A 13,035-nucleotide genomic window follows, 5' to 3' on the forward strand; every position below is an offset into this window, starting at 1 on the left:
GCCTTTGTGCTTGTTTCCTCTGCCAGTGTATCAGTTTGTTGTTGTTGCTAAAGCCAAACTTAAACTAAAGCTTCAGTCTTACAGTCTTACATCTTAAATCTGTACTTGTGTCAATTGTGCCCTAACCTAAGGCTGCTTTTAACCATGTGTTGTGTCTGTTAATTAAAACTTATTTTCAGACAAGAAAAAGTGTTTATCCACTCGACCAAAGTGGATTTCTTACAACCAAAATATGCAATCTTTCCCTCCATCCATCGCACCTGAATGATGAATGCGAATGACACTCGTGTACGTACTCGACAGCTGTGAGAGCCCCGTCTGCACATAAGTATATAAATGCAAACAAGCTAGCCACCTGCTGCAATGGGCATTCGGTGCAGTGTTGTAAATCATGCTAAGAAGGAGTCTTTTTCTTCGGGTATCATAAAAGTTGTTGTTATGACTGTCAGAAAAGTTCTGATTTGTATCTCAGTGTGCCTGAGGGGCAGTAAAACAGAGGAAAAGCTGGGTTTTCAAGTTTAGCCGGTGAATGCTCCGTGTGAATGTGTCTACATGAGTGGCGGTGTAGTGCCCTCTCTTTCATATGTGAGTGCTGCTTTTTTTGGCTCAGAAGTCTGATTTAAAAGCAATCTTCTTGCGCATGTGGTGTCTTTGAGGACGGGGCCGAGGAGCAGCTGCAGGCCAGCAGGCGTCTTCAGAGCGCAGAGTTTCTACACAAGGCGACATCAGTAATTACACCGAGAGAGAAGAGGAAGAAACACATTCTCAGCACCGAGGCTCACAGGGAATACATATTAGGCTGCTTGTACGATTAGTGTTCTGACATTATGTTGCCCTGACATTTAGACCTCTTGGTTTTTAAATGAGCAGGGCTCTCTGCAGTGTTAGAACCTCCGGCTGCGGTGCCCCGGCGCCATGAATTTAACATGGAGAGAGGGCAAGCGTGAAGGAGAGGAGCTCCAGGACAGGTTATAGGCGATGAGTCCGATTTTAAGGTCCCCTCTGTGGCTGTAACTTTGGCTAAGTGCTAAAACACTTTGCGTTACATTCTGAAGTGCAACTCGGGTTATATTTACATTTAATTTTGAACCTCACTTGTTAAAAGTGTTAACTCTGCGAAGGCTAAGCTGTCACATATAATGGAAAGCATATCATTTTTATCTTTCCGATGCTTAATTTTGAGAGTTGATTGCAGTCACAGGAGCTTCTGGGTTTTTAAAATCTTGTATCTGCAGCACAGAGCAGCTTAGGTTGTTCTGAAAATGGTGAGAAAAGTGAAAAAGGAATTAGAATAATCCTATTTCTATACATGCAATACATAAGTAAAAGATACATAAGTAAAAAAAAAAAGAAAAAGCAAACCAGAGATTTAATGTGAATCTCTAAAGTGAAACCTGAGTCACTTTCCCGATAGACGTTTTAGTAAATATAGCAAGGGGCACAAACAAGGCCTGTTTTCTCTTCATTAAATTGGAAACAGTTATCAGCAAACTAACTGTTAATAGAGTTTAAGGACCTGTGCAAACCCTGTAGCTTGGAAACAAAGAGTTAGAGATATATAACTGTATGTCGTCTGCATAGCGGTGAACAAAAATGTCCTTAGAAGTGCTCAAAATGTGGTGAAGAGGGAGCAGATGTAACAGAAACAATAAAGGCCCCAGAATGGATCCGTGTTTACTTTCACTTCCACTCCCTGGTAAACTGTGTGGTGGTTAGGGTTAAGAAAACGGTCACAGTTTGGGTTAAAATACACTGCTTCACAACACTGAGGTTAAAAAACGCAGAGTTCGTAATGTTTTATTAATTTGACGCCTCCAAAGGACGCCTGAGATGTGCCTTCAAAACAAAAAACATCTGCTTTTTACTCAAAGTGCAGTAAAGAGGGAAAAGCTTTAAAATAAGGACGTCTTCTGTACCATTAAATTCTAAGAAACTTAGCAGGTAGGTTGGTGGTTTGAAGCATCTTGGGTAATATAGCTGATCGATCTCTGTGGGGGCGGTCGGACCATCTGCTGCAGGACTCCTTGTTCTAACTGAGATGGTAATGACTGAGCAAACGGCTCCTCTTAATGGGCTGCACCACTTAAAATGACTCCAGAGAGAAGCTGCAGCTCCTGTTTATATAGATATATAGACGGTAGCGCCTACCACTCTCTTAAAGCAGTAATTTATTGTTATTATTAATAATAAAGTTTTAATGAATTCTAAGTGTGAGAATGTAGCTGAAGGTGATCTCAATTGGTGAAAATAACTGCTTTAATTGGTAAGAGAAATCTATATGAGCAAAGACGTATGTTTATGCACATGCTGGAGAATAAATTCACGATGCCTAAAATCTAAATGTGTAGCGCTTCACTGTATGTTTTCATGTATGCAAATAGACTGGAAATGCAGCTTTATTAGGTCTGCCCTTGGCTCAGGTCATCCTGCAGCATAATATATTAGAAAAATACCAACCGAGCCACCTGCAGGGATCACAACTCCCCTGATATAATGTGTGGCTTATACAGGTATGTGCAGAGGAGATAATTTGCCGCCGAGGGAGGGAGGAGGACTTTGGGAGTCGTTATTGGAAGCTTTGGTCGTCTGAGTGCCACTCGTGTGGAGTTATTTCCCAGCGTGTCCTTGAGTGCACTGCAGTCGTGCTGAAGTAAAGTCCAGAAGTAAAGCCGGCTCACAAACTCGGCCCCAGCAGCAGATTAATGCGGTGTATTTTCTCCAGCCTCTGCCATCAGGTCACTCCTTTTGTCTGCACTCAGTCTGAAGCAATTACAATGTACCTCCACAGAGCTCGCTGCCAGTTATGGTTTCTGTCGCCGTTTTATGGCCACTGCCTCCCACCCAGTCCCTCTTTCTTTGCAGCTGTCAATAACACAATTACCTGCTTGGAAGGTCCAGCTAGCCCAGTTCATTTAAACCCAGCATTTATCTGCAGGTGTGTAAGCACACGTTACACTTTATCTAGACGTGGCAGATTTGTTGTTTTGGGCTGTAAGCTCAGTGTTTTTAAATCCTGGAGTTGCATGCCTGGAGCAGAAAACCAGTAAAAGGGGAGTTAAAGCCAGCAGCACTGGGTATTGAGCATTTATAGCTGCCTGAGCATTATATGATGACCTGGGAGAGAGAAGAGGTTGCTGTGTCCGAGTGTCCCTGCTGGGATCTTTCTGTGGAACAAGAATTTGCTTTTGAAAGTGGAAGCCTGAGCACATGGTTTAACTTTTACACTTTCTCCCTATTTGACCATCTGTAAGTGAAAATAAAACCTAAAATCTCTGATTTATTTAAACCTGTTATCTTTGTGTCTTTCCCAGAGTGCCACTCAAAGTCGAGCAGGCCAACAACGCCCGGGACGCTTTGGCAAAGGCCGTGTACAGCCGTCTGTTTGACCACGTGGTGACCAGAGTCAACCAGTGCTTCCCCTTCGACTCCTCCGCCAACTTCATCGGCGTCCTGGACATAGCTGGCTTTGGTCAGTATCACAATAATAACAAAAAAACATCAGAATTTCAAGGTTTTTATAGATAACGTGTTTTTAAAACTAAGAAATGTTTGTTTGATGGTTTTAAGGGGAAAAAAACCTGTTGGTTGGTTTGATAACATTTTTTCTAAGGAGACAAAAAAGAAGTAATGCACGTTTTGAAAGCTCACATCACCTCAGAAAAGATCCTGTAATAGTCCACTTTGCTCTGACACACATTGTGTAACGAATATATTTGCAGAGTACTTTGAGCACAACAGCTTCGAGCAATTCTGCATCAACTACTGTAACGAGAAGCTGCAGCAGTTCTTCAACGAGCGGATCCTGAAAGAGGTGAGAACTGTTTGAAAGTAAAACCCTGCACCATCTCACCTCCGCCGGCAAACACCGTCAAATCAAAGCAGACATCTGTGGAGGACTCTCCATTTAAACTTTAAGTGTTTTTCTTATTGCAGGCAATTCTTTTCTGAGACTAGATGCCACATTTTCAAATTGCAGGTTACAAAGTTTTCATTTTCCAAAAGTCTGAACATGAAGTTTAAATTTTCATCTCTGCAAAACATGAATTTTATTGTAATAGGTTTTATTTTAATGTGAAAGTGTGCTTCAGGTTTATTGCTGTTTATGTCAGAAAACTTTTCCATCCGTTCAACTAAGTTCTACCTTTTATTTGCACTTTAAGCAGACACATGCCCAAATACCCTCAACCTGGCTCCATGGCTGAGCCTTTCACACTACTTACATCAGATCCTCACATGATCTCTGGAGAGACTCCCGTTCCCTGCGTTCTCTGGAGCTTTTCTGAAGCATGTAGCATCCAGCAGGAATTTACCTCCGATACGGACGGACCTTTACCTGCGCTGTTCTCTCAGCGTAGAGATGTTAACACCTTAAATGTGAGCTAGACTCGCATTTAAGGTGGAAAAGTATATCTGTTGCTTTTTCTAAGCTTCAGAATTAAAAATCTGTAAAAGTCAGAAACCTTACTAAGATATAAATCTGGCTGATGATCCCTTCAGGATCATCTTCTTGTGCATCGCTGGACCATTTTGTGTCCTTTTATTTCCCTTTGTACCTGTTCCACTGCAGAGTGTTCAAGACCTCATCCACTATGTCAAAATGGCGCTCTTTAGACTCCACAGGAAGTGAAGGACATTTAAGGGAAGACGATCTGCTGAAGAGGACTGGTGGTCCTCGTTTAAGACCATCTTTTGATGGTTTTTCTGGCCCATTATCAGCACGGCCGCTATGACAGATTTGACAGCTCTCCTTGAAAGTTAGGAGATCCTTAAAGTTGATTTGTCATTTTTGAGTCATCGACAAAAGTCCTGAACTTTTGTGAACACACTTCGTAGAAGGACCAGCCTTTAGGCTCGTCTCGCCACAGCAGACCGGTGTGTTGTCTGCGCTACTAACAAAGCTCAGCATTGAAAGGTGGGACGTTTCGTGCTGATTTTAGTAAACTTCTTCTTGGAACAGAAGTTGTTTCTTTTCTTTCACTTGACATCCTCTCAAGTTCAGATGAAACTCTTCACTTGCCACTTCTATCAGCACCCAAACAGTCATTAGCAACAGGTGGCACGGAGACTGACGGCGTCCAAGTCTGTGAAAAGCTGCGTTTCTGTGTGGGGAAAATAACAACGCTCTCTTTGAAGGTCTTCTTATAATAAAGGAGAAGGAACTCGAGCGCTCAGACCTCCGCCAACACACAGCGTTTGCTGACCTTGGAAAGCCACAGCCTCCTTAATGGGTTTATTGTCGTCGGGAGCTGTTTCCAACAAAAGAAATGCTGTTTAGTTGAAGACCCTGAGGTCCCTCTGTCAGACTGTTGTGTAATCATAGTTCACTCGCAGAATCCAGAGTTTTGGATCAGTGCCGTAATTGAATCATCTGCTCTGTCTGTAAACCGCAGACCTCAGAGAAGGGCCACATTAAATACTGGATTGTGTTTGACTTTCCCTCGACTGTGTTCTAACAGCGGCTGTCTGTTTCTTACCTTTAAAACTCCTCGTTTGCCCAAACATCTGTCTGCAGCATGAAAAGCCCCATCACCTTTAGATGCTCATTTTTGCATGAAAGTGTAATAGCAAAAAGCCTGGCCTAAGCGCCACTTGTTAGAGAGCTTGAATGCCCCCCAGGCAGAACCTCCGAGCCGTCCCTGCCCTCATTAGACGAACGCCGGGCATGCCGTGAATACCGTTATGATTTCTCATTAGAAGTTTCTCTGTTGCATTCCAGGAGCAAGAGCTGTACCAGCGGGAGGGGCTGGGAGTCAACGAGGTTCACTACGTCGACAATCAGGACTGCATAGGTATGAAGACGCCACTCCTCGCTCAGCTCGCGTGATTGTGCATTCAGAGCAGCTGCAGTCACTCCTCTGTGCCGATGAAATTCTCTGCAGAGGGGTTTGATATTTGTTCTCTTTTTACACCACTCCTTTTATTAGTGCATAGAGCATAATGTGAAAAATTCCCTACTCCAACTGTGCACCTCAGATACCCAACAAAGGTGCAAAAAGCAGTTCAAATTCCTCTTTAAATATCTAGATGGTGCATGAATGTGTGGAGGGGATTTGATCAGCTTCCCCCCCTTTCTGCTCTGGAACAACCAGTGCAAGAGTTAAAGAGCTGATGAGGAAGTAAATCCCTTTGGTTTGATACTAAACCTTCAGCGCACGCAGAGTAATGCATCTTTAAAAATCCCACCTGCGGCTTTCACACAAAGTTTTGCCGTTAATGTGGAGAGTTTGTTGTTTTAGTTCACAAAGCAAGATTTCCTTCTGATCCACTGATCAGTGCTACATCTTATCTTTTGTGTGGTTTATTATATTAATATTTAGAGCTATATTTTTTAAATATTCCTAAAGAAACACAGACTCATCCAGCTGTTTTCACTTCTCGAGCTGTTACTATAAAATTTCATCTCACACAAATAAAGTGTAATAAACCCGTTAAAATCTCTTCCTGAGAGTAAGTGCTCTGAGACCGAATGCTGGCTGAGTTTTTAACACTTTGTGCAGCACTTTATTGCGAGAAGCAACCTCGAGGCTGAAGTGAATGAATCCCCATTAGACTCTTAACGTTAAAATGTCCAACTATAAGGCTGAAATAAGCACGTTTACAGTGTCTGTGGATATCGGGGGAATCTTTGTGTGCTGCGTCCAATACAGTTTATGAATGCCGCTCGCTAACCAAGCGATAACCTCTCACTCCGCCCTCTGATTTAAATGTGGTCATTTCAGGAGCCAACACATCAATGCCTAAAATCCTTAGAGTTCAGATCCAAAATAAATAGCTGACTTCCAGACAGTGTTCATTTCATTGATTTTCATCATAGGTTTCATCAACAGTAATTTCTTTCAGGCAAAAACACAATAGCTAAATAAAATCTAATACATGAGGACGAAAACCACGACGTACTGAAACTTCTGTCAACGAATAAAAATGAGATGAAAACCTTTCGGGGAAACGAGATCCAATCAGAACTAATTAGGTTCTGATTAATTGAGGGGGGGTTAGCTAACTCCCATGCAAAAATAGCACTGCTTCAAAGATGGCTGTGCCCGTCGTTATTATACAGTCTATGGGGATGTGTTGATGTCCACTGGGTACATCAGACTGAAAAAGACAGCTCTAGTTCAAAGGTGTCGCCTAAAAATGAAATAGTCTATTTGCAGTGTGCCGTATTAAAGGAGAGCTAGGCCTCATGAAATTTTATTGTATACGAAAGAAAAAGAGCTTTGTATTTATATGTCAGCCCTATATGTAAGTGTGTCCTGTAAAAGCTGCTCATTATCCACCTCAGTGCTCATCATCCTCACTTTTAGGAGAGCTGCCTCTCTTCACTTTGACCTCCGAGCCTCGGTGGCGCTTCAAAGACCGCAAAGAGGACGAACGACGAAGCCCCCACGCCTGTGAACTCCCGTCCTGACTGAAATGTGTCTTAATAGTTCACAAACATGGAGGGAGACTGATGTGACAGGGCAATCTAAGGGGAAGGAGGTTAATGATGCTTTCTGTGCTTTCAGTATGAGATGTTTAACTACAGCAGAGCGAGCTGCAGGGAGGCGGGAGGCTGGCTGTGCTCGCTGGCTCGTAGCTTACCGAAACGCGGTTGTTTGTTTGCTGGTTTGGATTCCCGTTGCGTGTTATAAAAGGAGAAGCTCCTCTTTGTTCAGGGGACGTAAAAACCACAGTTGATGTAGCAGAAAATTACATTTGTACAAGCAGCGGCCACGTGACTGCACACAGAACAAGGTGGAGATGGAAACGAACAGGAGGAGGAGGAGTGGGAACTATTAAAAAGTTCTTTAACGTCACAGAAGTTTGTTTGAAGCGTTACTTTCACTTCATTCAGGTTTTATTAACTCGTGCAGCCATGTGCGCTTTCGTTTGTTGCTGGTTGTCTCCTGTGATGGAGAGAAGGTGGACGGATTGAGCAATGGAGGGGCAGATGACGGGATGCCTCCCGAGGTTTTTGCTGCTCGAAGCTCTGCTGACCTTCATTTGCTGAATAGTTTGTGAGTAGGAGTCTCCATCAAAGAGCCTCTACTGTGCAGCATGTCAGTTCCTGTCAGGAAACATTACTGAAAAAGACTGCTAAAGCTCACGTAGGTAGGTAATCATATCTTCTAAACAATCCCCCACGTCATCCTCTGAATCAGTCAGTCATCCCACGTAAACTTCCTCCCCTGCGCCTCAGTTTTCTGTCAGTTTGCTGGCTGTTTGTTCAGCGCTGACAGCTTTTCCTTCACAGGCGTGTTGTCGGTCACTGCAGACCTCACCTTCTTCCTTTATTTTCTTCTTTCTGTTAAAATAATCTTTAAAATAACATTTTGAAAGTAGGATCTGTAGCAAATTCAGAACATTTAAAGGGAAGGTTCTTTCTCCAGCTTCTTATTTTTTAGAGGAGCTGTTAAATATTAAAAATGAGCTTCCTAAATAGTTGTTTTTTAGGCTCTTCAGCTTCTTGAGTAAAGGAATCCATCTGTCTCCATCACTGAACAAAAGTGGTGGCCTATGACACCACCTGTCAGCCTCCTATAACACAGTCTTGAGAACCCATCACAAGAGATTCAACACCTGCTCACACCATGAGCCATCACGTGACCCCAACGGCTCACGTGATGATAGAGAGCCGTAAAAACTCTAAGGACCACCTCCTGACTGCACCTTAGAAGTTACATATCTGAGACCTGCATGAGTCTCTTGGATTAGCGATGGAACATCTTTAAGAACGGCTGCCTTCAGATCAAGCACCTGAGACAATCATGACCAGGATGACCGAGAACCTTCACAGATGTCCTTACAAAGACTGATATTCTTCAGGTGGATTACTTGAGTTCATTTTTCCTCAGTATACAGAAATAAAACAATACCACAACACCAGGTTCAGCTGTGTAATATTCTGTATAGTAACAGGAAGCTTCCATTTATCTTTATGCTCTCTCTGATTGTTTAAATAACCGTTCACGTCTCTCCTGGTGTGATCAGATATGCTCACAACCCAGGATGGTTCAAAAAAAGAATCTGTCTTTGTAAAACTCACAGCTTTGATCTCTCATAGTCACACAGAGGGCTTCGCCAATGACGAGATTTAATCATGTATTTTTATATGTACAACTGTTTTTGACTTAAATATGCAGAGAAACTGGTTTTTACTTAACATTTCCATGTCAGGACCTTTCAGAAATAAAAGTGCATCCAACTTCCATCACGTTAGATTTTGATACTTTTGTAGGAGAAAGGAGCGAAAGTTGGTGCACGGCACAAAACAGGAAGTAAGCAGTGAGTCCTCGGGTGTCCCAGTCTCCGTCATCAGGAGCTTGAAGCTCATTACGTCCTTAAATTGAGCCGTGGCTCTTCTCTTTAGAATGGGTCAATGACTTTTAATAGTGAGAAGGATTTGATGTTAAACTAATAAAATAAAAATCACTTCTGCACCATCCGAGAGAACTAAACTGCACTAATGCAATAATAATAATAATTATGATTTGGTAAATTAGGTCCCCATCACCTTTCAAGTCAGATCAGGTCAAGGAGAAACTGTTACAATCTCCACACCTCTTCCCATTCGATTAAACTTTAATTTGAATTTGCCTACATCGCACCCTCCGTGATTCAATCGGTCGCGTAGCCCGTCAGCCTCGGGGTGATCCGCCACAGCTTCATTAAGAGGACACGCAGCGTTTATTTTTCTCATGCTTGTCACGGTTTTCCCCGCAGACCTGGTGGAGGCGAAGGTGGTCGGCATCCTGGACATCCTGGACGAAGAGAACCGTCTACCTCAACCCAGTGACCAGCACTTTACCGACACCGTTCACAACAAACACAAGGACCACTTCCGCCTGACTGTAAGTGACCGCACAAAGGAAGGAAAGTCAGGGAAGCATGCCACTTTTAACGCGAGGATTTTATGGGACTCAGGGAATGTTTGATTTACTCAGGAGATTCTCTCTGAATCATTTCAGCTTAATCTTTAGACTCAGAAAAAACTGGAGCTGATTTATATGTTTGTCTGAGTCTTCTTGTTTTACCCCATTCCTCCAAATAATCTGCTGCAAGGCCTATTTAGACCTTATTTTCCCTGTTTTGGCCTCTTGGGCAGCATTCAGGGTGGGCTGATATTAAACCTGAGAGACTACAGATTACAAACGCAGAGCTGGAAAAAGTGCTTTTTTTCCTCCTATCTCTCAGGTAAAGGAAGTTCTAGTTTCGTTTTCGGCTTTGTAAATTTACCAGCTGCTAAAAGATCTATTAAATTAATAGAAAACCCAAGTGGTTCACCTCATTTTGTGTCCCAACAATTAGTTCTTTATATGTAAATGTGAAAATGACTGTCGCCAAACTGAGTCCTGAAATTGTTGCTTCTGTCCAAACAGCAGCCAAAAAACTTTATAAGACAAAGACTGCAATGTGAGAAGCTGCACGTTCTCACATTGACATGTTTCGATGAGTAAATGTTTAGACTGGGTCTGAAGACCTGCAGCAGGTGCAAATCTGTTACCTGTGCCTGCACGCAGGGTTCAGTGATGCTGCAGAGCAGAACAGCTGATATCACCAACTGCATTTAAAGGTGGTGGCACTACAGCCTGAACACGAGATGATGGACTCACTGCTCTGATATTTATCACCACTAAAGATTATTAGCCGAGGAGCACTTTATCTGCAGTATTAAACAATAACTTATCAACAAGGAGCTTCACCTTCTCCCATGGCTCCTTAATTTTAAAGCTTTTATTGATAATTTGGATAATATTGATGATATTGGTAAACACAAAAAATGGGAACTTTTGATATTGACTTGAAGTTTTGAGTTTCAGTGGAGTGACGTGAAGCCTGAGAGTGAGGTGATCTCACTGACGGTTAAATTACTGGCATCAAATCTTAATCTTCCCAGCAGCGAGTGATTGGCAGGACTGGGAATTAGTTTTCCATCGTAAATGGGAAGCATGCATGAACTCTGCTGAGTCTGCAGAGTTTTAGTGTGTGTGTGTGTTTCCACCCGTGATCAGGTGTGTGTGTGTGTGTCCTGCAGGTACCCAGGAAGTCTAAGCTGACCGTCCACAGGAACGTGAGGGACGATGAAGGATTTATCATCAGGCACTTTGCAGGAGCCGTGTGCTACGAGACGGTGCGTCACCAGAACACACTGCGGCGTCTTCAAAATGAATCATTTCTTTTCTCTGATCACTCGACCGCAGAAAACTCAACTTTTAACATGAAAGCGTGCCATCATTGAGATGAGAGTTTTAAAAACATACCGAGCGTAGCTGCGGAGAGATTCAAGTCATAAAATCGTGTAGAGATTTTTCCTTCTGCAGTTAAGCAGGCGTATCAGAAACGGGAACAAAAAGAAGAGACTCGAACCGAGCGCCCCGTTCACGCTGAAATGTTTCTCCTTCAGACCAAGTTTGTGGAGAAGAACAACGACGCCCTGCACATGTCTCTGGAGTGTCTCGTCAGCGAGTCCAAGGATCGCTTCGTCCGCGAGCTGTTCGAGAACTCCAACAACAGCAAAGACGTGAAGCAGAAGGCCGGAAAACTCAGCTTCATCAGCGTCGGCAACAAGTTTAAGGTGAGCTGCTACACCTCATTAATGGCTTGAATTAAAGATGTGCTCCAGACGTCATCCCCTCAGATCCCGGCTCATTGCCCAGTCTGCTCAGGCGGCACTTTGGGCCCCGGCCAGTTCATACTCACACTTCTTCTTTACTAAATGCTTGTTGTATGTTTATTTTAGGATGATCTGATACAAGCAATGTTGCAAACCTGTTATGTAGCTATCAAAAATGCAGGCCTCTGTCAGCTTACACAAAACACCCCGAGGCTAAAAGGAGCTCCTAACTGGTTGAGCTGGGAAAACTCGGGCCTAATTTGAAGACTCTTCAGATTTTGGTGTGAGAGTACAGGTCGCTTGAATAAGCCCTTTAGGGCTGACAGAATACCCTCAGTGTGTTCTCTCCAGCATCTCCTGGGCCTGCCCCGTGGACTCTCAGATGGACATGCCCGAAGCGCCTCACCTCACCTAGGAGGTGTTTCTGCTCAAATGCCCAAACAATGTGAAATCACTCTTTTCACCTCGGCTGTTCTCCTCGCCCTCCACTTTCATCCTACAATCTGCTCCCTTTATTCCTTACCCGCTGAACTCATCCCCAACCTTAAGTAGGCACAGCGTGAGCTTCAGAGTTTGAGCTGCAAATTCTCATCATTGCTCGATGAAGCGATGATGAGATATACACAAATCCAGAGGCCAGCAGGCTCATTCAAGGGTTCCCACTCATCCTTAAAAAGTCCTAAAATGTCATTTTAAAATTTAAGGTAATTAAATGCTTTAAAATCATCGTGAGAGGATAATCTGAGGGGCTGCGCAGAGGCCTAGTTTAACATAAATAACGATGATGATAACTGTGAATCATGCAAAGCTACTCTACTCTAGTCCATTAAGCAGAATAGTTCCTAAATGTTTAGTCTGCCTCATTATATACATGTCTGACTGATTGTTATAATAAAGCCGACAGCACCCAGGCTCACCTCCGAGGTCCCGTAGGTACAAAGAGTCAAAGTAAATGTATGAAATCTTCATCAAGAACATAATTTTTCACCTAAAAACAGTCAGATGAGTGTCTCTCTTTCACCCTGAGCACAGAGATGGCAACGTCTTTGCTGTCAGCTGGAGTTATAAACGGAGGATTTTTATTCTCCTCCATCGTGACTCATCCAGCTCAGCCTCTCACCTTGATGTGCGCTCTAATGTGTCACCTAACCAAAGGCAAGGTGAGCCAAAAACCACAGCGCCTGGCTCCACTCAATCATCCCTCCTAAAATATATAAATATATATATTTAATGGAGAAAAGATAACCTGAGGTAGTGATGGCCAGGTGTATTTAACAGGGTCAAAGCCAGAAAGCAGCGAGGTGTCCAGTACAAACAGGATTTGTTTCTTTTCTTTTTTTTTTTTAAATTAAAAACGCGGGAACACAATAAATTAATTTTCACGTGTACAGTGACAGTGATTTATATCAACCGGTCCACCAACATTCATAACAGGCCTATGT

General features: G+C 43.1%; 1 protein-coding gene across 3 annotated transcripts in view; it reads left to right on the forward strand.

Annotated features, from left to right (window-relative positions):
- The window catches only part of LOC146692539 (unconventional myosin-VI), a 156,626-nt gene that overhangs the window by 79,821 nt on the left and 63,770 nt on the right, over nt 1-13,035 (forward strand). For all 3 annotated transcript variants that reach the window (XM_085432657.1, XM_085432658.1, XM_085432659.1), the window contains exons 13-18: nt 3,312-3,469; nt 3,720-3,811; nt 5,717-5,789; nt 9,703-9,830; nt 11,015-11,110; nt 11,384-11,554. In XM_085432657.1, coding sequence (XP_085288783.1) covers nt 3,312-3,469; nt 3,720-3,811; nt 5,717-5,789; nt 9,703-9,830; nt 11,015-11,110; nt 11,384-11,554 — 718 coding nt within the window. The remainder of the gene's footprint in view (nt 1-3,311; nt 3,470-3,719; nt 3,812-5,716; nt 5,790-9,702; nt 9,831-11,014; nt 11,111-11,383; nt 11,555-13,035) is intronic.

This window comes from Copadichromis virginalis, linkage group LG15 (genome assembly GCF_057382275.1).
Source record: "Copadichromis virginalis isolate Kocher_CV1m ecotype Utaka linkage group LG15, C_Virginalis_male_GT1.1, whole genome shotgun sequence".
NCBI classification, from domain to species: Eukaryota; Metazoa; Chordata; class Actinopteri; order Cichliformes; family Cichlidae; genus Copadichromis; species Copadichromis virginalis.